The sequence below is a fragment of the Bos indicus x Bos taurus genome, chromosome 6 (assembly GCF_003369695.1).
Source record: "Bos indicus x Bos taurus breed Angus x Brahman F1 hybrid chromosome 6, Bos_hybrid_MaternalHap_v2.0, whole genome shotgun sequence".
Taxonomy (NCBI): Eukaryota; Metazoa; Chordata; class Mammalia; order Artiodactyla; family Bovidae; genus Bos; species Bos indicus x Bos taurus.
The window spans coordinates 59,082,455-59,108,401 of NC_040081.1; the positions used below are offsets into that span (position 1 = coordinate 59,082,455).

General features: G+C 35.4%; 1 protein-coding gene and 1 non-coding gene across 3 annotated transcripts in view; both read right to left on the bottom strand.

Moving 5' to 3' along the window:
- PDS5A (PDS5 cohesin associated factor A) overlaps positions 1-25,947 on the bottom strand; it is a 134,079-nt gene that overhangs the window by 27,633 nt on the left and 80,499 nt on the right. For both annotated transcript variants that reach the window (XM_027544309.1, XM_027544310.1), the window contains exons 14-25: positions 25,804-25,885; positions 24,580-24,628; positions 24,213-24,352; positions 20,467-20,582; positions 14,053-14,158; positions 11,828-11,988; positions 8,623-8,746; positions 7,693-7,851; positions 5,744-5,812; positions 4,535-4,671; positions 1,040-1,163; positions 514-718 (exon numbers count right to left, since the gene is read on the bottom strand). In XM_027544309.1, the coding sequence (XP_027400110.1) occupies positions 514-718; positions 1,040-1,163; positions 4,535-4,671; positions 5,744-5,812; positions 7,693-7,851; positions 8,623-8,746; positions 11,828-11,988; positions 14,053-14,158; positions 20,467-20,582; positions 24,213-24,352; positions 24,580-24,628; positions 25,804-25,885 (1,472 nt within the window). The remainder of the gene's footprint in view (positions 1-513; positions 719-1,039; positions 1,164-4,534; positions 4,672-5,743; positions 5,813-7,692; positions 7,852-8,622; positions 8,747-11,827; positions 11,989-14,052; positions 14,159-20,466; positions 20,583-24,212; positions 24,353-24,579; positions 24,629-25,803; positions 25,886-25,947) is intronic.
- On the bottom strand, positions 20,952-21,023 carry TRNAG-CCC. The gene has a single exon. It is a non-coding gene; the product is annotated as a tRNA-Gly (tRNA).

Below are 25,947 nucleotides of genomic sequence, written 5' to 3' on the forward strand. Positions count from 1 at the left end.
AACAATAGTAATAATAGCTTTTATAAAAATCTCTCCCTAATTTAATGTTCTAACCACTTCAATTAACATTTTTCCCTCAATTATTTCTAAATTAGAGGCAACATATCATCTGGATGATACTGAAATACTTTTTTCAATTTTGAAGGCTACGAAAGACAAAGGATTAATTTAAGATTGAGTCCCTGGCAAAGCTAGGGACTTTACTTTCCAACATCAGAGCAATGTGTTCAAATCAAGCCACGCTGCTCATCCTATAAAATGCAGTTCTTCCTTATATGCATTATAAACAGGACTCAGAAACTAAAACCTTAAATTTTACATACATCTTAACTGCAACAGCAACATTCTATAAAAGTCCCAGTGTTATACACTGTTGGCTTGGCCATCTTATTGGAAAAACATGAATGAACTTACTGGCCAACCCAATACAACAGAAATATAAGAAATAAAACCCTCCACAAATGGATACATTGACAAGATATATTTGCACACAGCACTTTGAAAGTTACTTACCAGTAGCCATGGGGTTCTGTTTAATGTACTCCCTGCGTATACTGATGTTTTTTAGTAAACACTGTCGTGCATGTGCTCTTCTCTCCTTCACAGGATCTTTGGCACACAAGGCAAAGATGGCCATATACTCCAATGGGAGCAGTAACTTCACAAGTGCCTTGTGTAGCTTCTGAGCAAATATCTGCCTTACTTGATAGCACTCATCCTACAGCAGCACAAAACCAAAACTACTTAAAAATATTAGTATTTTTTAAATCATTAACAAAAACCCCTAGTTTTTTAAAAACTGGCAAACATTTACAAAAGAACACTTTAAGCATTTTTAATGTCTTCATTAAAAAGATATAATTATACTAAGAAAGTAAAAATTGTGGGGAGATAACTGGTTAGAATAGTAATAACAGCAATCCCTTTTGTGCATACATCCACAGAGTAAATGGATACTTAATCTGTATTAAGTATATAATCGTATTAATAAATTTAATGTTGAAGGCCAAGTAAATCACAAAACAAGACTGTTACTTACATTAATAACAAGTGCACAGAGCTGAAACTGTTCTGGGGTTATAATTTCATGGTAACAAGGTTCCTGAGCAAGCTTCATTATGGCACTACCAGCAGCTAATCGCAAGCGAGACATATCAGATTTACTATAAACAAACAAGAAAGAAAGAAACATTTCCTATAACCATTATCATTCATAAAGCGCTTTGATCCCTTTTTGACTGTTAAGGTCTTTAGCATAATTTACACTTAAATTGACATAATGTATAAATATGGGAAAGATCCTTTGAGTCCTTGAACTCAACAGAGGGAAGAAGGCTCAAATCATTGTGACTATCTGATATTACATTTATCTGCCTTCATTAAAAACATTTTTATTTACTTATTTTATTTGGGTATAGCTGATTTATTATATTAAATTCAGATGTACAACATGGCAATTCAAAATTTTTATAGATTATACTCCACTTAATTATAAAATCTTGGCTATGTTTTCCATGTTGTACAATATATCCTTGCAGCATATTTTATAGTAGTTTGTATCTTTTAATCCCCTACCTTGCTCCTCCCCACTCCCATCTCCCCAGTGGTAACCACTAGTTTGTTTTCTGTATCTGTCAGTCTCTTTGTTATATTCACTAGTTTTAATTTTTAGATTCCACATATAAGTGATAACATACAATATTATCTTTGACTTATTTCACTAAGCATAATACTCTCTAGGCCCATTCATGTTGTATCAAATAGCAAACTTTCATTCTTTTTAATGGCTGCCTTCATTTTTAGTTACATTTTAGCTTAGATCCTCTACTGTAACTAAGGAACTCTGCTTTCATTTACAATAGCACCAACTGCAACACTAGCAAGAACCATTTACATTAGGAACTGTAAAGAAACTAAAAACTGAGAAATTAAAATTCACTTATCATTTAAAATCTATTTCCCACAATTTTTAAATGCATACACATATTTTACACAGGGGCTTCCCTGGTGGCTAAGATGGTGAAGAATCTGCCTGCAATGCAGGAGACCTGAGTTTAATCTGTGGGTTGGGACGATCCCGTGGAGGAAGGCATGGCAACCCACTCCAGTATTCTTGCCTGGAGAATCCCCATGGACAGAGGAAACTGGTGGGCTACAGTTCATGGTGTTGCAAAGAGTTGGACACGACTGAAGCAACTAAGCACACACACACATTTTACACAGACATAATAGAAATCAATCTTAAGCCTAGATATGTCTGATGAAATGGAAGGGCTATGAATTAGGAAGTGATTTGTACCCTAAAGGAGGCGGCATTAGACAAATATCTAAAATTGGAAAGAATATGGAGGTGAGAGCCAGTGTCTCTCAGGTACTAGTCTCTGAGGCAGGCTTTCCTTTCCAACAGGAAGGTTTATAAGGGAATCTAGAAGGCCCAGGAATCCCCACTCCCCACCCAGTCAGCTTAAACTATCTAAATAGTAAAATGTGACACTGATGTGGTGAAAGAACAATCTTCTTACTTCAACTGCTAAATGGAACATAATATAGCTTTGATATTTTAAAGATTTCAAAAAATGTAAAGCTGCCCTAAATCCACAAGGGACTATTATTTACCACAAGAGGAGAAAACATGGCACTCTTGGACCACATGACCATCAAAGTGAGCACTGGTAACAATGAAGGACTCTCAAATGGTTTCTGAGGCAAATGATTCAGGAATTTAAAAAAATTACTAATGCTACTATCTGGGTATGTTACTCTGGAAGATGGGGAAACTGAGGCTTGGAAAACTGATTCATCCAAGTTTATACAACTAGTAAATGGAGCAGGAAGTTGAGTAAGTTTCTGATTCCAGAGTCCAAGCTAAACTATGGGATACATGCTGCTGCTAAGTCGCTTCAGTCATGTCCAACTCTTAGTGACCCCATGGTTTGCAGCCCACCAGGCTCCTCAGTCCATGGGATTTTCCAGGCAAGAGTACTGGAGTGGGTTGCCATTTCCTTCTCTGATGCATGAAAGTGAAAAGTGAAAGTGAAGTCGCTCAGTCATGTCCAACTCTTAGCGACCCCGTGGACAGCCCACCAGGCTCCTCCATCCATGGGATTTTCCAGGCAAGAGTACTGGATTGGGGTGCCACCGCCTTCTCCGATGGGATACATAATGTCTAATTAAGATCTGCCTAATATTTCATAATATGCATGTTCCAGAACTGGCCATTCTCCTGTGTTTTGCAATGAAAAAAAAAAAAAAAACACACTGGAAAGAACATGTTAGTATGTATATTTTTATATGATTCTTTTAATTTCATGAACATAAAAATAAAGCCAAAGAATAACATTAATATAAGGACTCAGAAACAAAATGCCAAACTGTCCTGCCAAGACTATGCCCATTTATATTCACAGCAGTAGTGAGGAAAATCGTTTTCCCTGATCCCAAAGAGTAATGATTGCTTAAAAAATTTCTTTTTGATGATTTGATAGACAAGAGGTTCCACTTAAGTTAAAATTGTATTTATTGTATTTAGTGATGTCAAACATTTTTTTAAAGATAAACTGGCAATATATAATCTTCATCTTTATTTGGGATCCTGCCTGTTTATCACTGATTTGTAAGAGCTCATTATTAAGCCTCTGCGACACACTGTACATGGTTTCCCCAAATTTAAAACTTGCTGTCCTTATTCTTCAATCTGTTCATGCAAACCTACTCTTGGCTTATGATAAAAATCATTTTTGATTGTTTTCTCCAGTTTATCAAAGCATTCAGCATCTCTACTGAATGTAATTGTGCATTTCCTATCTCCTCCAATAGAATGCATATTCCTTAGAGGAAGAAATTATTGTACGTTTAAAAGGTCTGGCAGTACCTGGCATGATAGTGTTCAATAAATACTGAAAGCATAAATGAATAGTTAAGTCTATCCTCTAGAGTGCATCACAAGTAGACCAGTAAATGAAAAATTTGACTTTTATTTTCATCTTAAAAGGTACAGAAAGAAATGGTGATTTCACAGGTTTAAAGACTGAACATGTGTAGAAATGGAAACAAATTTTTTTTGGCATTTGCAGAACCTTATATAGTCTGCAAACCACCAAGAGGCTGCAACTCTTTCTTCTTTGAATCTACACTGAAATTTTTATTTCCTTTCATGGCATCAAAACACTACACTTGTTCAATCACTATACTTACAGGGTAAGTTGAAGGCAGGAACTGAATTTTATCTGTTTTTACAGCAATGCTTTTCCTAGTGTTTGGCAAATATTCAACAAATATTTGTTTAATTGATCCAAATGTTGAAGCTAACTGTAACACTGCTATAATGATTATGACTACAAATTTACTGGAAAAAGGTCAGTCTTTAAAAATGAAAATACACCATTATTGAGATATAAACCCGAAGTAAGTACATAATTGAAACACAAAACATACAGTGCAATTATAACAGCTAATATTAAGTAAATAATTCTTATGTAAGCTCTACCAACATCTTGAAGCTCAAAAAAAAATTGGAAAGGAAGAAAAATCTCACCTGATCCTCTTCTGCTCTGTCAGGTCACCCTCACTAACCAACATTGCTGATAATAACCGAAGAGTTGAATTGGCAGATTTAGACTGGTTGTTTTTCATACCCAACAGCCATCTTACCAGAAGTTTAATTGCCTGTACCTATAAAATATTAACATGCTAAAAAAAGAAAGCAACTTAAAATTCCACTTAAAGGGAAGATTTATGTTAATTAACGAGATTACTTAACTGCCAGCAGACATGTTTTATTAAACAAGTCTGTAGGATAATAATAATGAGAACTAATACTTATTCTGTTTATGCCAGGTGCTTCCCCCAGATTTGTACATTTATTATTTTATTTAATCTACCAAACAACTCTGTGAGGGAGGTATTCTTATTTCTAATAAGTAAGGCAACCTAAGACACATTACTATGATAGATAGCATACCCAGGCTCTGGCTTCTGAATTCAGACTTTTCACACCTGGACACTTGCTTTTCAAATCATTTAAAAATACTGATATTTTTCTTTTTTAAATAACTAAACTACACAGATTGTAGTGGTTAAAAATAACTAGACAGACTTTAATATTTCTTATAGTACTGAAGAACTATTTTGATCAAAAAACCCAGGAGATTTTGTAATTATCTGTAGTCATAATTGCTTGGAGCCTTATACTCAAGACTGTTATGAAATGTATGCAAGAACTAGCAAAAGAATGTAGATATCATTTACTACATTTATTTATCGACAACCTGGAAAAAGGAACTGATGGAATAAATGATGCCTATGAAGCTATTCAAGGTGAGATAGATTATCAAATAAGATAATAAAGAAGTTTTGTTTTAAATCCCAAGACTACCACTTTAAAAATTAGCTTTACTGACGGATAATTTACATCTATCAAAAGTTACCAATATGATGACAGTCATTTGTTTTTGCCAAATTAATGTTCATATGCCTGTAGATAAAAAGTGGTAATGAGGCTAGACCTGAGGTGCTTCTGACATCAATATTCTACAATCTCTATGTAAAACAGCCTCACTGAAATCATTTCAGCAAGGCAGGAAGATCCACAAAACATGCTGACATATATCTATATGTAACTTCCTTCAAGGACAACTGCAATTTGAGAAACACACAATTTTTGGTTTAAAAATAAAGCACCTTATGCTTTTTAAGTGTTAGTTTTATTTTAGCATAACAGTCATCGAGTTCTACTCAATTTTACCTTTGCTAGTACTTCAGGGGAAACCTCTTCATCTGGAGACCATAATTTTCCATTCTTCTCACCTGTTGACTATAGAAAATTGAATAAATTTAACTTTTAGAAAAAATTTTTAAATTTTTCTCATTAAGGTTTCATGCTGAACAACACTGTGCTCTAGGAACCCCACAAGAAAGCCATCAAATAGGGACTGGAAAAGAAAAACAAAGTTGGAGGGCTAAAACTTCCTGACTTTGAAACTTAACTTACAAATCTATAGTAATCAAGATAGCATGGGTGGTTCTGACATAAGTATGGACACACAGACCAATAGAACGAAGCAGAAAACCTTCACGTATACGCTCAACTGATTTTAAACAAGAGTGCTAACACCAATTATTGGGAAAACAACAGTCTCCTCAACTCCTCAATGGTGCTGGCAAAACTAGATATAGCCACAAGCAAAGGAATGAAGCTGGACTGTTATATCATATATGAAAATTAACTTTAAACCTGGATCAAAGATCTTAAGAGTTACAACTAAAAAATTCTCACAAGAAGGTACAGGGGGAAATCTTTTTATTCTTGGATTCAGTATATAAATATTCAGAATATATAAAGAATTTTTACAACTCAACAACAAACAATTCAATTCAAAGTGGGCAAAAAACTCAATATTCAAAGAAGATATATAAACAGCCAATAAGCACATGAAAAAAAAAATCACTAGCCATTAGGGACACAAACCAAAACCACAAGATACTACTTTACAACAAGTAAAGAATAAAAAAAAAAAACCAAGTAAAGAATAAGTGCTGGCCAAGATGTGTAGAAAATGGAAGCTTTGTGTATGGCTGCTGGGAATGTAGGTATAGACACTGTGGAAAAATGTTCAGCAGCCCCTCAAAAAGTTTAGCATAGAATGATCATATGATCCAGCAATTCCACTCCTAGGCATATATCCCCCAAACCAGGGACAATGTTCATATCAGCATTATTCACAACAGTTAAAAGGTAGAAAACACCCAAGTATATATCAATAGATGAATAAACAAAATATAGGTTAAACATACAATGGAGTATTATTGTGGCACAAAATGAAGTCTTGAAACCATTATACTGAGAGAAATAAGCCAGACACAAAAGGATAAATATTGTATGATAAGAAGGTAATAAGCAAATTTATAAAGCACGCAAGTAGAATAGATGTTACCAGAGGTTGGTGGGGAGGAGGTAATGCGGAGTTACTGGTTAACGGATGTAGAGTTTCTCTCCAAAATGATAAAGTTCTGAAAACAGGTAGTGACAATAGTTTTACAACAATGTGGACGTATATTTTGGATGGTGGCTTGGAGCACTGTGGAGATGTACTTGGCTTTCCTGGGTTACCCCTTGTTGTATATGGGTGTATACATATGTTATCAAACTTGTTTGTTTTTAATAAAACAAAAAACCAGTAAGAACATGGGTGTGTATAATGTAAGTGAACTGTACACATAAATGGGGTAAAATGGCAAAGTTTATATTGTGTATATTTTACTACATACAAAAAACAACCATCTTAAAACAGAATTTATGAACAATCAAGCCACCACTTGTGGCCAGCCTTGTCTACCAGTAGTACAAAGAACAATACGAAACTGAGTAGGAAATGAAACTGGCCATGCTTGCAGCCTTCACTGCTGTATTCAACTGGAGGGAGGAGAAAGAGGAAGGCGTGAACTGGCAGGTATTTTTTTTTTGAGTTTGAATACTGAGGGTTCTATTTTTTACTTCATGATTCATCTATCTCATGTTCTCAATTTTTTCTTAAAGAAAAATTCTAGTAATAGCTACATAGCAAGATGTTATTTTAAATAACAAAAAAAGTAAAAGAGAATCATACACAGAGAAAAGCAGACGTGTTGTTTCTGTGACAAATAAAGATGTTAACAGTCTTAATCTTATGATTCTAAATTTAATGAGAAACTTACCCTGTCATTCATTAGTAGATCTTTAACAATAAAATTTGCTACTACAGATTTCATTGGGGAAGCAAACTGATCTGGTGCTAACATAGAAATGTGGCCCAATGAAACTAACGGAGTTATAAGTTGTTCTGGTACGTCAGCATTCAGACTCCTACTGAGTGGCTATAAAAATAAAACAGTCAAAATTACTAGTTTGTTTTATAGACATTGTACAGAATAGTGTATGTTCCCGAGTCCTCCTGAATTTATTGTGCCCCCAAAAAATCTGTTCCAAAGAGATGATTTACAGTAACTTCAGTTATATTAGACACTTGATTCTTATTTCACCTATTGAAATTTAATAAGATTGAAACAATGTAAAAAAAAAGGAAAAGTAAAACCCACATAAAATAAAAACAAGAAAATTCTTCCACGGTCAAATCAGCCTTATTTTTAAGTCAGTTATGTTGGTGGGTTTCTTGTCCTGTGGGAATATTTAAAATGACCATGGATCATAATATTTAAGTCCACTGGGTTCTGTTCATATTGTATTCAGTTTATGACAATAGGAATACCTTTCTAGTAGTAGAATCAGGCAAAGGATCATACATAAGGAAAGGCAAACAAAACTAATTTTCAAGTAGGGTTGTCGGGTCCATAATAGCTTCTCAAGCTAAATGGACCACTGAGCCAAAAAAGCTAAAATTAAGTAAAATAATGTAACACAAAATACATAAAACACCCTTCAATGTGTAGTATTTGAACATATAGTCTGATCTAAAGGCTGGGAATATCTAAAGTGCTGAATAAAATAGAGTCCCTGCTCCCATGGAATTTATATTTTAGACTGGGACTAAAGAACTTAAAAAAAAAAAAGTGACTCTTTAGCTTCATCAAATCAGAGAGAATAAAAATAAAAATCAACAAAAACACATCATATGTAATTATATATACCTCAAAAATCTGTGCAAGCTGGACTTCTTTATTTGTGAATATGGCATGTATACAGTGAACAGCCTGTTTTGCTTGGTGTGGAGTTCCTCTCTTTGCTTTCTGATGTAAAATGGGAATTAAGGTCCTGGGGAAAAAAAAACATCATAGTTTATTTTTAAAAAGCCCATAAACCACAAGTAGTTCTTTTGGTTGTCTCCTACTTCATCAGTAACTATTTGGAGGTACGCTCGAAGAAAGCTTCTCTTCTAAACTTCCTGATCTATAAAAAGATTTAAAGCCCCTTTCCCCATCCTCAAGTACAATATAAGAAATACAATGCCTCTAGAATAAAAGAGCTACTCCAGAAAACAATTTTCTTTTTAATGTTACTCTTCATAAGTATGCAGAAGTAAACAAGCCACCTTTAATTTATAATCTAAAATTGCCCCATGCCATATTTTCACATTTGTCTTCTAACAAAATACTCCTAAATTTTCCACTTTCCTCTCACAATCCTCTTCAGTTGTTTTGAAGCAGCCATGGGGAAAAAAGTAGCAAAAGGTCAAATTTTATTAAAAAACAGGTAAGAACATACCAGTGAGAGAAAGTATGCAAATAAAGTATGGCATGTTTCTATCAAAATATAAAAAATTGGCATATACATCAAATGGATAAGATAAAACATTCATATAAAATATACATCAAAATGTTAAGTGACTCTCTTCATTTATAGTTTCTAAAGTTTCAGCTTTTTATAATGAACTTAAGCATTTTTTTTACATCAAAAGAAAATTTGTAAGCCAAAACAAAAATTTAGGAAAAGATACTTGCTATACATCTGGTGTAATACTACTACTTTATAGATTATAAGGTCAATGATATCAAATCAAGTGCAATAGTGAAAAAGGGTCATACTATAATAGCGGTCCTCAACCTTTCCGGCACAGGGGACCAGTTTGTGGAAGACAGTTTTCACCATGGATAGGGAGGGGAAGATGGTTTCAGGATGATTCTCAAAAGAAGCATGCACATGTGCAGTTCATAGAAGGGTTCGCGCTTCTGTGAGAATCTAAAGCTGCTGCTGATCTGACAGGAGGCAGAGCTCAGGTGGTAACACAAGCAGCTCTAAATACAGATGAAGCTTTGCTTGCTCCCCTGCTGCTCACCTCCTGCTGTGTACTGATCTATGGAATCAGTACTGATCTGTGGCCTGGAGGTTGGGGACCCTTGTCTTATAATAATGGAAGGCTAGATATAAACAGCAATACTCTAAACCTTTATGCACATCAATCAAAAAACTGGAACATATGCTAGTCAGTGTGAAGTCTACCTTGAAATTTATGAATGTGCCATATTTCTCTCCATACAGTTTAGAATAATGAAAAGGATTTTCATGCACAAATATCAATACATTCCTTGACTGAGCACTGTTGAAGTCTTTCTTTCAAATTCATTTACCAAGGTAACGGTTCTTACAAATAAGACCAGTTAGTAACAAAAGAAAGTAAGAGTTTTGATCAAACTGTCATTAAATACATTATTAATTCTTCTTAGCCTAATGAAAGGATGATGCATAGGTCAACTTTAACCTTGCTCCTTGTTTTTCTAGTGTGCTATAATCCAGTTACACCGCCAGGGTTGTTATTGAGGTCTGCAGTGTTGTGCTTCTCTGCTTTTTCAATAATTCCGTCCTTCCTTCCTGACTAGTCTTAAGAAAAGCTATGACAAACCTAGATAGTATATTAAAAAGCAGAGAAATCACTGCCGACAAAGGTCTGTATAGTCAAAGCTATGGTTTTTCCAGTAGTCATGTATGGATATGAGAGTTGGACCATAAAGAAGGTTGAGTGCTGAAGAACTGATGCTTCTGAATTGTGGTGCTGCAGAAGACTCATAAAAAGTCCCTTAGACAGAAGATTAAATCAGTCAATCCTGAAGGAAATCAACTCTGAATATTCACTGGAAGAAATGATGCTGAAGCTGAAGCTCCAATATTCTGACCACCTGATACGCAGAGCCAATTCACTGGAAAAGACACTGATGCTGGTAAAGACTGAGGGTAGGAGAAGGGGGTAACAGAGGATGAGATGGTTGGATGGCATCACTGACTCAGTGGGCATGAGTTTGAACAAACTCTGGGAGATAATGAAGGAAAGGGAAGCCTGGTATGCTGCAGTTCACGGCGTCACAAAGAGTCAGATACCACTTATCGACTGAACAAGTCTTAAGAACAAGAGGTTTTAGTCGTCATGTCCAAAGTTACCTCTTCTACTGTTCCTTCTGGGATAGAATTCCTTTAAGTACATCCTTCACCTTTAAAAAAGTATAGATTTTCCCATTTTGTAAAATTCACAGTAACTTTAGCCCACTGTGTCATTTTTTCTATAATGTACAAAGATAAAAATTATCATTTCTAGAGTATAAACTCCTTGACAGCAGAGACTGATAGTGGTAATCTTTTATATTAGCCACTACAGTGCTGACAATGAAAAGGATATACAATAAATGTTGAATTATTTCTCAAATTAAACTATTAGCTCAAAAATCCAATAAAAACTTAAGGAGTCATGAATTCTCTTATTCTATTAATATATCATGAGGAAATTGGGTTTGATTTGAATTTACCTCAAACCATTTACATAAATACCTTGAACATCTGAATATAATAGCTATCAGCAATGTGCTCTTCCTCCAAGACATCTCCCGTGTCTTATGTCTAAATCACACTCTCAGTACAAATTCTGATCCTAAGGCAACCTCTTAAAGCTGCCAAAGTAAAAATACCAAAATGTACTTCATTCGTATGAGGAGAGGGGAAGTAATCTAGAGAGAGAAAAGAACCATGACCAACAACTAAGCAAATAATGAACACTTCATTAAGCACCTTTGATTATATAATTCTTGAGTGAGATATGAAGGCAGTACCTACTGAATTTGGAGTTGGAGAAAAATAAATTAGAAAGATGTATTAATCCTAAATTCTGTGGTAACTTTTGATAATTAATATTAATATTTAAAATAAAAGTTTTATGTTGTTCCTCCGCCCATATTCAAATGGTAGAGGAGATAAGTCAGACAGAGAAAAGATGAAAACAGAGGATACAGAAAAGCAGCTTCTAAATAAAAGTCATCTTTCCTCCTCCGTATCTTCCTAAGAGAAACAATGACCCTAAGATTCCCACACTTGGAAAACTCTTGTGTTGATCATAAGAAAAAGCATACTCACGACCGTATCTGGGGTAGGTCTGTTTCTATTTTGTGGCCTGTGTTTCTAAAAATCTGTATGGCGGCTTCTGCTACCTTGTCATCTTCCATTCTGAGGCACTGCAACAGGGACTCATATGTCTCTGCAGAGTGGAACGAGGTAGGATGTGTGAAAGACAGAACCTAAAGGAACAGATATAATGTTTTAAGTTCACACAATGGTTATAATCCATTAAAAGAACTGTTTTCTACTAGAAATAAAATTTTAAATCATGAGCTGCATATGCTAGCAACACAATCAAGATTGTATCTTGTAGCCTCCCTGGAGGCGAGTTGTGGCTAACAGTTCTTGACCGACAGCCCTGGTCCTGTTTTCTTCCCTCCCTCTTAGTCTATTCTGATATGGGGAATGTGGGAAATGTGGCTCCTTTTTCATGGGAGTGATAGATGGGAACAAAATGCTAACACTAGGCTTTATTTCACTGGCAAAAGATACTCTATAAGAAAATATTTTAAGTGAAATCCATCACAAAAAATTTACTCATAAGTAGTCATTATTGGAAAATTTTAATCATGAGAGTCCCTTGGACTGCAAGGAGATCCAACCAGTCCATTCTGAAGATCAGCCCTGGGATTTCTTTGGAAGGAATGATGCTAAAGCTGAAACTCCAGTACTCTGGCCACTTAATGCGAAGAGTTGACTCATTGGAAAAGACTCTGATGCTGGGAGGGATTGGGGGCAAGAGGAGAAGGGGACGACAGAGGATGAGATGGCTGGATGGCATCACTGACTCGATGGACGTGAGTCTGAGTGAACTCCGGGAGTTGGTGATGGACAAAGAGGCCTGGCGTGCTGCGAATCATGGGGTCGCAAAGGGTCAGACACGACTGAGTGACTGAACTGAACGAACTGAAGTCATTATTGGAAAATTTTAATCATGATTACAAACATATAAATAATTGTTCCCTTTATTTATTAAGACATAAGTTCTAGGCTATCTTTAAGGAATTTCTATCTTTAAGTTAGAAATAATGTGTCTACAAAGTTTACCTTCCATGAAGCAGAAACAATTTAGTCAGCCTGACACATGGAATAAGGCCTAAAAGAAAAATAAGGAGGTAGGGGAATGGAGTATGTAGCCCTCATTAACTTATTATATAAGAATTTTTTAAATGGGTTATAAAGTGGAGAGAGAACTTTGGTAGGGTTCAGAGTGATAATATTTACTTATGAGGTTTTAAAAATTCAGAGAAAAATGAGGATTTAAATTTGAAAAGCTGAATCAAACCTATTAAAAATGTTTGCCTTAAAGATGATTTTCCTCTGTAAAAAAAAATTTTATTTCCACAATCTGGAAACAATCTTGTCTTCCATCACTCCTCAAAGCAATAATTCTAACTACTCAGGCTACATTCACAATCCCTAAAACATGTCCTAAATTATTCTCTTTGATGATGCTGTGCTCCCCCTCTAGATTAAATTATGTCTCTTACTAATTGTTCAATTCTCTGACCTCTTTGGCATCTGTTTACCCTTTGTTAAAAAAAAAAAAATCCCAATCAGATAAATGATGTCTTACAGTAATTCCTGTGAGCAATCCTACTAACCAATATGCAGGTTATTTGAAAGGTAAGACTAAATCATTTAGCACATACTGTTATAAGCATAGCAGGCATGCACATGATGAATGAATGAAACAGCAAAACTCCAAAAATATTATTTTATAATGTAAAATAATTACATTAGTATAATTCAGAAAACATGTTATTTTTATAAAATGCTGTATTACAAATTTTAATCTTTTGAATACTTCCAATGAAATAAAGCCTGACCCTTGCACATCTTTAAGGTGATTCATATTATAACTGCAGAATACATATGGCATCTAGAAAAATGGTACTGACGAGCCTAGTAAAGAACAGACTTGTGGACACAGCTGGGGAAGTTGAGGGTGGGAGAAATTGAGAAAGTGGTATTGACAAATATACACTATCAGGTGTAAAACAGTCAGTGGGATGTTGCTAAATAACAAAGGGAGCCCACTCAGCCGGGTGCTCTATGATGACCTAAAGGGGAGGGACGAGGTGAGGGGAGGAAGGTTCAGGAGGGAAAGGATATATATATATAAAATTATGACTGATTTGCACTGTTGTATGGCAGAAACCAACACAAAATAGTAAAGCAATTTTCCGCCAATTAAAAAAAAAATGACTGCAGAAAAGACAAGCTGTTTTAAGACAAAATACCTTAAGAAGTTCAAGTCCTGAACGAATAGCTGTATCTGGACTTACACCCTCCTCTTCGTCATCTGCTGTCCCTTCTATTGATTTATTCATCAGTTTTACCAGTGCACTATTAAAATAAGACAATCTAAATTAGTAACACTACTAGATTAGTAACTATATCTTAATTGCATTGTAGTAGACATATACAGACTCTATGAACATCAAATTAAATATTTTCTGGAAGAAAAAGTAATTTTGTGATTTTTTAAACTTCCCTCTCTACATGACAAATGAGCTTATTTTTAGTTTATCTTCCCATCCATGTATAACAGTAATTCTAATGAAAAGCAACAAAATTGTCAAATGTATCAGAAGTGTGTATTTTTAAGTATAAGCAATGTAATATTCATATCCATAAATGGAGATCATTTGAAATTTTAAGAAAAACGTTAGGATAGCAGTTGCTAAATAGACAAATGAGAACTCACTCAAAATAAAAAACAAATAGTAAACACATAATGAGCAAAGGCATTGAATTAATCACATAATTAATTTATTGCATCACTAATACCACTCCTAGAGATTTATAGCAAAGAAATTGAAAGCAATTCATGAGAAGCATTGTGCTCTCTCTATATATCCACACACAGAATCAACAATTAAAAAGTATTTAATGTTCAACATTATTAGTTTTTCAAATACAACTAACCACCACAAACTAGAAACTACCTGTTCAACAAGATACTATTTTAAGTTAAAACAAACACGATCTTCGTTCTTGAGATTTCATTTCCTTGTTAGTGATCTCCCAGTACAGGCAAATATTCAACAAACTTAGCTTTCACCCTACCTCAAAACAAACCCCCTTCCCCAGTAGGTGTGTGTGTGCTCAGTTGTGTCCAATTTCCATTAGGAGTCACTCCTTATTCACCTCCAACTCCTTCAGCCCTAAGCATCCTCTAATCTACTTTGTGCTGCTATATATATTTGCCAATTCTGAATACTTCATATAAATGGAGTTCTCAAGGTTCATCTTCCCCTGGGTCAGGAAGATACTCTGGAGGAGGAAACAGCAACCCACTCCCGTGGGCTACACTCCATGGGTCACAAGAGCTGGACACGACTGAGCACATGCCCACACATACGGTACCTCCAGGCTTAACTTTTGGAGGACTGTCCAACTGCTTTCCAAAGCACCTCCAACATTTACACCCATTAGCAATACATGAAGGTTCCAATTTTTCTACATTCCTTCCAACTCAACTTTTTGATCATAGCCATTCTAGTGGGTATAAATAAAGTGGTGAATCACTGTAGCGATATATACATAAAACAACTGTCATCACCACAAAAACCTACCTTACACTTCTTCTGTGGTTAATTCCCTTTTCCTACTCTGGCAATAACTGATCAACTTTCTGCCACTAGAATTTTACCTTTTATAAAATTTTATATATTTTGTGTTTGACAACTTCTATGTGACATAATGCTTTTGAGACTCCTCCATGTTGTTGCATAGGATCAGTGTGAACCACTGAAATGAACTTCCTCTCTATTGCTGTTAAGTACTTCGTTGTATAGATATACCACAGTTATTTTTATCCAATTACCAACTGATGGACTTCTGGGTATTTACACTTTAAACACAAGTAGCGGTGGTGGTTTAGTTGCTAAGTCATGTCTGACCCTGTGACCCCATGAACTGTAGCCTGTTAGGCTCCTTTGTTCATAGAATTTCCCAGGAATGACTACTGGAGTGGGTTGCCATCTCCTTATCCAAGGGATCTTCCTGACCCAGGGGTCAAACCTGTGTTTCCTGCATTGCAGGTAGATTCTTTCACTTTTGAGCCAACAGGGAAACCCAAAGACATAATGACGTCTTCCTTTCTTATACGCGGGGCTTCCCTGGTGGCTCAGACAGTAAAGTGTCTGCCTACAATGCAGGAGACCTGGGTTTGATCCCTGGGCCGGGAAGATCCCCTGGAGAAGGAAATGGCAACCCACTCCGGTACTCTTGCCTGGAGAATCCCATGGGTGGAGGAGCCTGGTGGGCTACAGTCCATGGGGTCACAAAGAATCGGACACGACCGAGTGACTTCACTTCACTTTCTTATAGGCAAATGTCTAATATTGGGATTTCTGAGTTGAGACAATGTTGAGATAATCTGATGCTAAAACAAACTGCTTTCAACATCACCAACACACTGTTAGTTACGTATACATCAACACTTTGTATAGTCAGCAATTAGAAAAAAAATTTTTATTTTTGGTTATGCTGTGTCCTTGTCGCTGCTCAGACTTTTCTCTAGTTGCAGAATGCGGGGGTTACTCTCTAGTGGTGGTACACAGGCTTCTCATTGCGGTGGTTTCTCTTGTTGCAGAGCATGACCTCTAGGGCATTTGGGTTTCAGTAGTTTGGGCACAAGGGCTCAGTATTCTACAGTTTCTAGGCTCAGAGCCCAGGCTCAATAGTTGTGTGTCATATGGGCTTAGCTGCTCCGCAGCACGCGGGATCTTCCCAGAACAGGGATCAAACTCATGTCTCCTGCACTGACAGGCAGATTCTTAGCCACCAGGAAGCCCCTCTATAGTCAGCATTTTTAATTTTAGTCAGTACCCCGGAGTTTACATAAACTCATGTCCATCGAGTCGGTGATGCCATGCAGCTATCTCATCCTCTGTTGTCCCCTTCTCCTTCTGCCCTCAATCTTTCTCAGGATCAGGGTCTTTTCAAATGAGTCAGCTCTTCGCATTAGGTGGCCAAAATATTGGAGTTTCAGCTTCAGCATCAGTCCCTCCAATGAACACCCAGGACTGATCTCCTTTAGGATGGACTGGTTGGATCTCCTTGCAGTCCAAGGACTCTCAAGAGTCTTCTCCAACACCACAGTTCAAGAGCATCAATTCTTCGGTGCTCAGCTTTCTTTATAGTCCAACTCTAACATCCATACATGATTACTGGAAAAACCATAGCCTTGACTAGATGGACTTTGTTGACAAAGTAACATCTCTGCTTTTTAATATGCTGTCTAGGTTGGTCATAACTTTCCTTCCAAGGAGTAAGCGTCTTTTAATTTCATGGCTGCAATCACCATCTGCAGTGATTTTGGAGCCCCCAAAAATGAAGTCTGACACTGTTTCCACTCTTTCCCCATCTATTTGCCATGAAGTGATGGGACTGGATGCCATGAAATGATGGGACTGGATGCCATGATCTTAGATTTCTGAATGTTGAGCTTTAAGCCAACTTTTTCACCAATGACATGTATTTTTTAAAAAATTATTTCCATTTTGAAAAAAATATTCTGATTTAAGCTACTAGAAGGAAATCCCATAAAACACGTGAATTTATAAATAAAACTACAAATATGTGATAAAATTTATACATGTATCTGACTACTCATAATTGTCAGTGCATGCATTTATTTAATACGTATTTACTGACTACCTATTGTGAACTAAGTCTTAGGGTCTATCCTGGAACTACAGTGTAAAACAAGGCAGGTATAATTTGCTTTCATTACAGTGTGGGTGGGATCACCATTATTAAGTCAAAAAGTTGTATGAGGCAGATCCAAATCTTGAAGCCAGAACTATAATTCTTCTTTTCGTGAAAGCAGTATTACTGATCTGTAAATCAGATAAATAATACATACTCCAAATATTTCACAGAGTATGATGAAGCAAAAGATCATCACCAATCCAAATGCATGTTCAAAACTGCTTGGATATCTTCCATGTGTCCTTTTCTTTCCTATCCTATAACAACTGCTCTAAATCTTTATCATTCTAACTCAGGTCTCCTTTTTAAATTCTTCCACTGAGTAGACTATCTGACTTTTGACCTAAAGGAGAACAATGGAGCTTTTAGGGAAAACTGTAATTTTCCTATTTTATAACTTCCTTTAATTTGTATCTATCATTTTTTAACACCATAGGGGAAGATTTTCTTCTTACTGGTCCATTTTCTTACTGATGGTGCTCCATCATACTTCTATTCCCCTTAACCTATCTTCAACCTCTTTTCTTTTAGTATCTTAAAAAAATTATTTATTTATTTCGCGATACCGTGTCTTACCAATAGCTGTGCCCTATGGGATCTTTTGGAGAAGGAAATGGCAACCCACTCCAGTGTTCTTGCCTGGAGAATCCCAGGGACGGGGGAGCCTGGTGGGCTGCCGTCTCTGGGGTCACACAGAGTTGGACACAACTGAAGTGACTTAGCAGCAGCAGCAGTGGGATCTTTAGTTACAGCATTCGAACTTTCAGTTGTGGCATACAAACTCTTAGTTGCAGCATGTAGGATTTAGTTCCCCAACTAGAGATCAAACCACGGCCCCTGCCTGGAGTCTTAGCCACTGGACTATCAGTAAAATACCACTTAGTACCCTTTAACGGTATTTAAATATTTAAAATCACTCCATTAAAAACAAGAAAAGGCCTGCATACAGATTTCTGAAGAGGCAGGTCAGGTGGTCTGGTATTCCCATCTCTTTCAGAATTTTCCACAGTTTGTGGTGATCCACACAGTCAAAGGCTTTGGCATAGTCGATAAAGCAGAAATAGATGTTTTCCTGGAATTCTCTTGCTTTTTCGATGATCCAGAGGATGTTGGCAATTTGATTTCTGGTTCCTCTGCCTTTTGTAAAACCAGCCTGAACATCAGGAAGCTCATGGTCCATGTACTGTTGAAGCCTGGCTTGGAGAATTTTGAGCATTACTTTACTAGTGTGTGAGATGAGGGCAATTGTGCGGTAGTTCGAGCATTTTTTGGCATTGCCTTTCTTTCGGATTGAAATGAAAACTGACCGTTTCCAATCCTGTGGCCACTACTGAGTTTTCCAAATTTGCTGACATATTGAGTACAGCACTTTCACAATTTGAGATAGCCCAACTGGAATTCCATCTCCTCCACTAGCTTACGCTAGTGACCCATACCTCCATAGGAGACGCTCAGACACAGTTCCGTGTCCGTCTCTGTGAGGGCCCTGAGTCCTGGTGCACACAAGGTTGGTTTGAGCCCTCTGAGCATCTCCGGCGGGAATGGGGTTTGATTCTAAATGCGAATTTGCCCCTCCTACCATCCTGCTGGGGCTGCTCCTTTGCCCCTGGATGTGGGGTATCTCTATTAAAAATTAATAGCAAAATACCTTTTGCTATCACCCAGCTGTAAAAAACTACCATGTTTTTCTCAGAACCTTAGCTTTCTTATTTGCTAATAAGATTAAAGGATAAGATCTTAGTTAAAAAACAAACATCACCATTACGGATTGAACTGAATACCCTAAATTCATACGTAGAAGTCCTAACCTCCAGGACACCTCAGAATGTGACTACTTGGAAATAGATGAGATTTTAATTATTTAATGAGATAATTAAGGTAAACTGAGGTCAGATGGGTGGGCCATAATCCCAAATGGCTGTTTTCTTATGTGAAGAGGAGGTCAGGACACAGACGTGTGAGGAGAGCAAAGAGGAGGTTAACTGCATGCCATGGAGAGGCTCCAGGAGAAATCAAACTTGATCATGGACTGCTACTCTCCAGAATGTGAGAATACAAATTTCTGTTGTTTAAGCCACATAGTCTGTGGTATTTTGCCATGGCAGCCCTAGCAAACTAATATGATTGGCATTTTAATACAACCAAACAGTGAGTCACGTACTAGTAATGGCTAGAACCAGGTCTCCTAATTCAAAGAAAAGAGAATCAATGAATGTTAGTCAGTAACCCCAAATGGAAAGATTTATAGCTGATGAGCTGGAAAAATGGTTAGTACAAGGTAGAAGTATTCTCAGAAGTTTACAATTGAAAATCATTAGAAATAAGTGAAACATATGAAATCATGGGAACAATTAATCAAAGACAATAGATGTCAATGTTTGTGATGCTAGCCTGCTTATTTTTTACATATTATTACTAATTTTCACACTCATCCACCAGGAGATGTTATACCCCTATTAAAGTTAAAAATAAATTAAAAACTAAATTAAAGCCAAAAATTGGTAACAGATGTGTTCTGAAAGCAGATTAGTCTAATGGCAATCTTGTGCTCCTTTCATAATGCTATTCTGTTTCTCACATATCTCAAGTAAACAGTGATGTAATACATACTAAAAAACTTTATGAGGCCATGAAAAGAGTTAAGAAAACTCAAAGGCTGATGATAGCTATAGATTTTCTTATGTTCTAGGTTTTCTTTAATGAGAACATACAAGCTAAAAATAAACACAAGATTTCTTTCTAAAATTAAATAAAAAGTAATGAAACAAACCAACGATCAGAAAAGGAGCCTGTCTTTCTTTCAACTTGAATGATACATGATATAGGTTCCCTGTATACCTTTTGAGGTCTCCTTGGGGACCCAGAATTTAAACTTACAACACTGTAGTTTCAAATTATATTTTATTTATGAATGAATTTAACTCCTAGTTTACCTGATGGCTTCTGAATCAATGTGCACAGGTGCAATTCTTTCCAACAGAAATTTGACCATCTCTAGAAAAGGATTTGTTGGCTGCTTAGGATTGGCAAGTTTCCGGGCTATTTCTCTCTATAGGAAGGGAAAGAGTTTCACTGTAAGTACGATCCTTTCATGTTTTTCAAAATAAAAATGATCCTAGGCATCAAAAGCATTTAAGGATTTAATACCATCAGATGTAAAAAAAGAAAAAAAAAAAAAAACTTTCTCTGCTTTATACCCTGACTAAAATGATATACTCATTAGGCAAGCACTAGAAAATCTAGACTGTAGAGGAAAAAAAGGGGGGTAACATGGTATGATTTATGCCTTTTGTCTCATATTTCTCTCATGAAATTACTACGTAGTAGACAATCTTTAATGCTGTATATTTTTACAACTGATATGCATTTATTTATTTAATGGCTGCACCAGTTCTTAGTTGCAGCATGTGGGATCTAGTTCCCTGACCAGGGATCAAACCTGGGCCTCTGCATTGGGAGTGTAGAGTCTTAACCACTGGACCACTAGGGAAGTCCCTTTAGTATCCACTTTTGAAAAAATTAAAATAATTTATACTGTCATGGGCATGTTTCAATGGTTTACTTCATAGTCTGAAAAAACTTTTCTTTTGGTCAACAATTTTTTTTTTAAAAGAGGAGAAGACTTTTAAGTGTATAAAGTTTTTCAGTTCTGGAAGATCATAGTTGAGTTAAAAAATGGTGACATTATATCAAAGAGTTCCTGCAAAAGAAAAGATATTATTGCTGCAAGTTTCTAAAGAATATAAGGACTTAATGATTGTAAGAGACTGAATCATCCAAAGACAAGGTTAAATTTATAATGTGTTGGGTACTAGAGAAAGAAATTTACATTAATAACAAGTCTTTTCATTGATTATTTCTGATGAATAAGTGGAAATGTTAGTTGAGAAGATAAAGCACATTTGCTTTCCAAACTATAAAGCAATATAACAAATAATAGTCACTCTATTTATTAGTTTTTTCATGAAAAAAAAAAAATTTAAGGAAATGTGTCCAAGGGGATAAAGGAAACAAATTTCTGTTGTACTTTCAGTGACTTAAAAAAAAAATTAATTAATTTGGCTTTGCTGGGTCTTAGTTGCAACACTTGGGATCTAGTTCCCTAATTAGGGAATGAACCCTGGACCCCTGCATTGGCAGCAAGGAGTCTTAGCCACTGGATCACCTGGGAAGTCCCTCAGTGACATGTTGACACGAATTAATTATGAAGGTCATATTAAATTAGATAGCATCCATGTTTGCTATTAGAGAGTAAAAATCCAAAGGACTGAGATTCAGAAGAAAATTTATTAGTCACTAGGAAGTGCTTGATTTATTTTGCAAGTAGTAATTAACTCAGCAAAGTTTCAGCATTTGAGAAAATAAATATTTTAGTCAGTGCTTAGGTCCTTATACACTTTGGTCTATACTACAGATAGATATTTAACATTAATTTTGTATTATCTTTTGAAATCAGACTTACTTTGTGCAAGTCTTCCTAAAGAGGGGGTTTTCTCCCACTTGGTATAAAGTTTACTTGCTTTAACATACGATAGTCAGTGACTGTCTAACAACAACTATGCCATTAGAAAATTGCTAGGCAAACTATATAGTCAGTATTAAAAAATGAAAGAACTAGGCATTAGAAAAGAATTATGGTATTACATATAGTACAGGAAAAATAAAGGAAATGCTAACAGGAAAAAGAGTAAATCACATTTAAGCACAGTGACAGCACTATATAAAATATACCAATGTATATAAATAATAATATATTTAAGTAATTCTTCAAACCACATTTTATGTATGTAATGTTTAGGTAATCTCTCATAACAATTATTTTTAAAAAGTATATCTGTCATAATCCTAAATGTAAGCTTATACTGGGGATAAGCAACAAGCCAAATTAGTATGTGGCAAGTAGGCAGCAACAAATAAAGTTTCCTTTACACGTTCAAAAAAAAAAAAAGACTTTCTACATCTCTAGTCTCCTGCTTCCTACCATCAATCACCCTGAGATGTTTTCCTTACATCTGCTTTGCATATACTTTCTGGATTTGGAAGCTCTTAGATATATCTGTTCTGACAAATAGCAGGAATCACGTTACTATCACTTTTCAAACTCAAGTCCTGTTTTTCTCAGACCAAAAAGTACCACTTGATTGGGTTCTTGCAAATGATGAAATATGTAGAAAGAACACTGTCATGGGTCTATTAAGATCTGGACTCTACCTGAAGCTCAGTCACTAGCTGTGAAACACTGGATGAGAAACTTCACCTCTTTAAAATGTAATCTTTATCTGTAAAATGAAGTGGTTAAACCAATTATCTCTATGGTATTTTTCAAGCCATTTCATTCTATGATCCAATTATATTAGTAGATACCCAGCAGAACACAGTATTCTGGAACTGGAATTCTAAATACCAAGAAGTAAATGAAACCTTTAAATGTTCTCAGCAAACCATCCCATTCAGAAGTGCAAAGACAAGGTTATTTTGGGCACTTGTGACATTCACATCCCTAGGTACAATGGAAGAATCCACTGCTCTCTTCCCTAAACTGGCTTCCTCCCACCTCTTCCTAATTACTACTCTTTTAAGATCCTATATGCCTATTAGACTGAGAAAAAAAAAAAAAACACATATTCCATGCTCCCAAATGACTTTGTATATACATCTGTTTATAGTCCCTATATGCCTACTAGACCCTGTATGCCTATTACACTGAGGAAAAAAAAAAACATATTCCATGCTCCCAAATGACTTTGTATATACATCTGTTTATAGTCCTTATCCCTAATCACATATTTAAATAATTATCTTTCTAGAGCAAAGTTAGACATAAATAACTGAAATGACTTTCTTTCTCTTATTCATCTGTATAAGCCTGGTCCCAAGCATAGTGTTTGGCATATATATGTAATACTGTATTGTGTTATATATGTGTAATACTGTCATATATGTGAAATACAAATTTATTAATATTTAAATCCTAAAGGGCAGTCTGGAACCATGTATTAGGTAAGATACCTATATCCATATCTATCTATATCCTCTTAACAACCCTGTGAGATTGTTAACATTTAGAGATGAAAAAAATGAATCTCAAAAATACTAAACAACTTGCTAAAGGTCACACCAGTAGTAAACGGTAAAGATGAAATTAGAAACTGTCTCATAAAATGGTAAGTAAATGAATGAATTTTTCCATGGGTATTGTCAACAACTGGTTTTCTATAAAATAGTCTAAAAATAGAATGAAGACAAAAGCCTAAACAGGAATTACCTTGTTTATAAATGTGTATATGGCAACTGAACTATTGCTGATATACTGACAAGGGTTTTTCTCATGCTGATACATGGGAGAATACACACACACTAGAAAATTCTGATTTATCTAATAAATGTCTACTAAATACAAATAATTTTTTTTTTTTTTTAAATACAAATAATTTTATCTTGCTCGATTCCTAGGACCAATCTCCCTGGCTTACTTCTCTAGTGTTTTTCCTGGAATTTGACTGACTAGTGACAAGTAAAGAGAACTAAGTCGACCACAGATGTACTCCTAGGTGATTCAGAGCTCACAATACTGTTACATTCACACAAATAAAATAATTTATGTAAAGCAGATTTTAATGAAATCTAAGTTTTTATAAGCAAAGCTAGAAGAACAAATACAGAAGTATAATTTACTAACCACACAAACATCTGCCTGTTTGCACGAACAGGTTGGACTGATTAACAACTCCAACTGAGATCGCAGTTTCTCATCATCACCAAGAACTTGGTTAAATTTCTTCACAAAATCTTGTGCTTTCCCAGGATCAGGCAAATTCTCTAGAAGATTAAAAAAGAAACAATACTGCAAAAGAAAAACTACTAAACTAAAACCAAGCTGTCTTAAAAAATACTGCTGTCCTACCAAAAGATAAGACTATATGGGTCTTAGAAATAAAATTATTAAGGATTATTTTTTCTTACTAAATAAGTATTAAACTGATAGTTCCACTGGGTAAATTATTTGATGTCTGCTATAAACCTACAAAGTGAATAAACATACTCACTTGCTATGGTCATCAGTTTTCCAAACATAGCAGAACAGTTAGCTTCTGACTGAAATTTAAAACAGAAACAAATGACATCATATGTGCTAACAAAATTTCATTAAGAAAACCTACACTCAGTATTGTACATTTTCTTAAGTTAAAAAAATCCATCATAATATACCCAGTAGGAAATGGCTTACCATATCTACAGCCTATGCAGATAACAAACAACCATGGAGTAACAACTATTAAACTAGCACAAACAGAAGGAAAGGAAATGCCAGCAGGAAGGTATTTTAAAAATTTTGAAAGTTATATAACTTTCATAGGGAAATTATCTTGTCAGAAAACAGAACAGAAAATAATGAAAACAATTATCGTATCAAAATTACTGTGAAACTATACACCAAATAAAATTAACTAAAAATGTGTAAAGTAGAAAAAATTTCTTTCTGAATAGTTCTACTAGCTATTCTGTGGCCCATTAATTAATGTATCACCTTCCTTCCTACTGCCCTTTCCTCCATTACAAGAGTACTCTTTTATTAATGAATCTGTATGATCCCATGGACTTCCCACTTTTTTTAAAGTTTTGTTGGATCACAATCATGCCCATTCATTTATGAACTATCTGTGACTGTTTCTGCACCACAGAGGCAGAGTTAAGCAATTCCAGAGACTGTATGGTCATTTACCAAAAAAAAAAAAGACAACACTCGCTTTAGGCATCCATGGCCACTGAGGGGGTCTCTGTGCATGGTTCCCTGGCTAAGTACACCTACTCTAGCAAATATGTTTAGAAGCATTTATATTATTTATGTTTCTTTTTTCAACCTTCAGAAAATGCTGGGCAGCATTTCTTTGTTAATTTGACTTTGGAATCTTCAAAGGATTGATACCTGATTTGATACTGATACTACAATGACAGACCAAAAGTCAAAGAGGAAAAAAATTTGACTTCTAATACAATTTTATACTGAGATTTAATTCTAATTATTTGAAAACTGATAAACTATAAATTCTTAGTGTCAAAATACTTGATATACTAGAAAACACCATTTCTGTGCTCATGGTGAAAAATATTTTTTTAATATTCATGTGAAATGTAAATTTATCTTGGATAACCACAGAAACTAACTGACATTTAGAATATAAAACAGCTAAGATACCTTTTGCTTGCTTCATTATACAGAAAAATTAACAATGACTAAAACTGTGAATTTAAACAAATCATGAACCTACTGTAGGCTGCTTGTGCAAATCCAACAGTTCTCGTACATGACTTCTAAGCATGTTCTGACACTTCCACATTTCATTGAGAGCTCTGTAAATAGTTATAAATATGAAAAATATACATAATATAACAATACTGGTAATTATTCAACT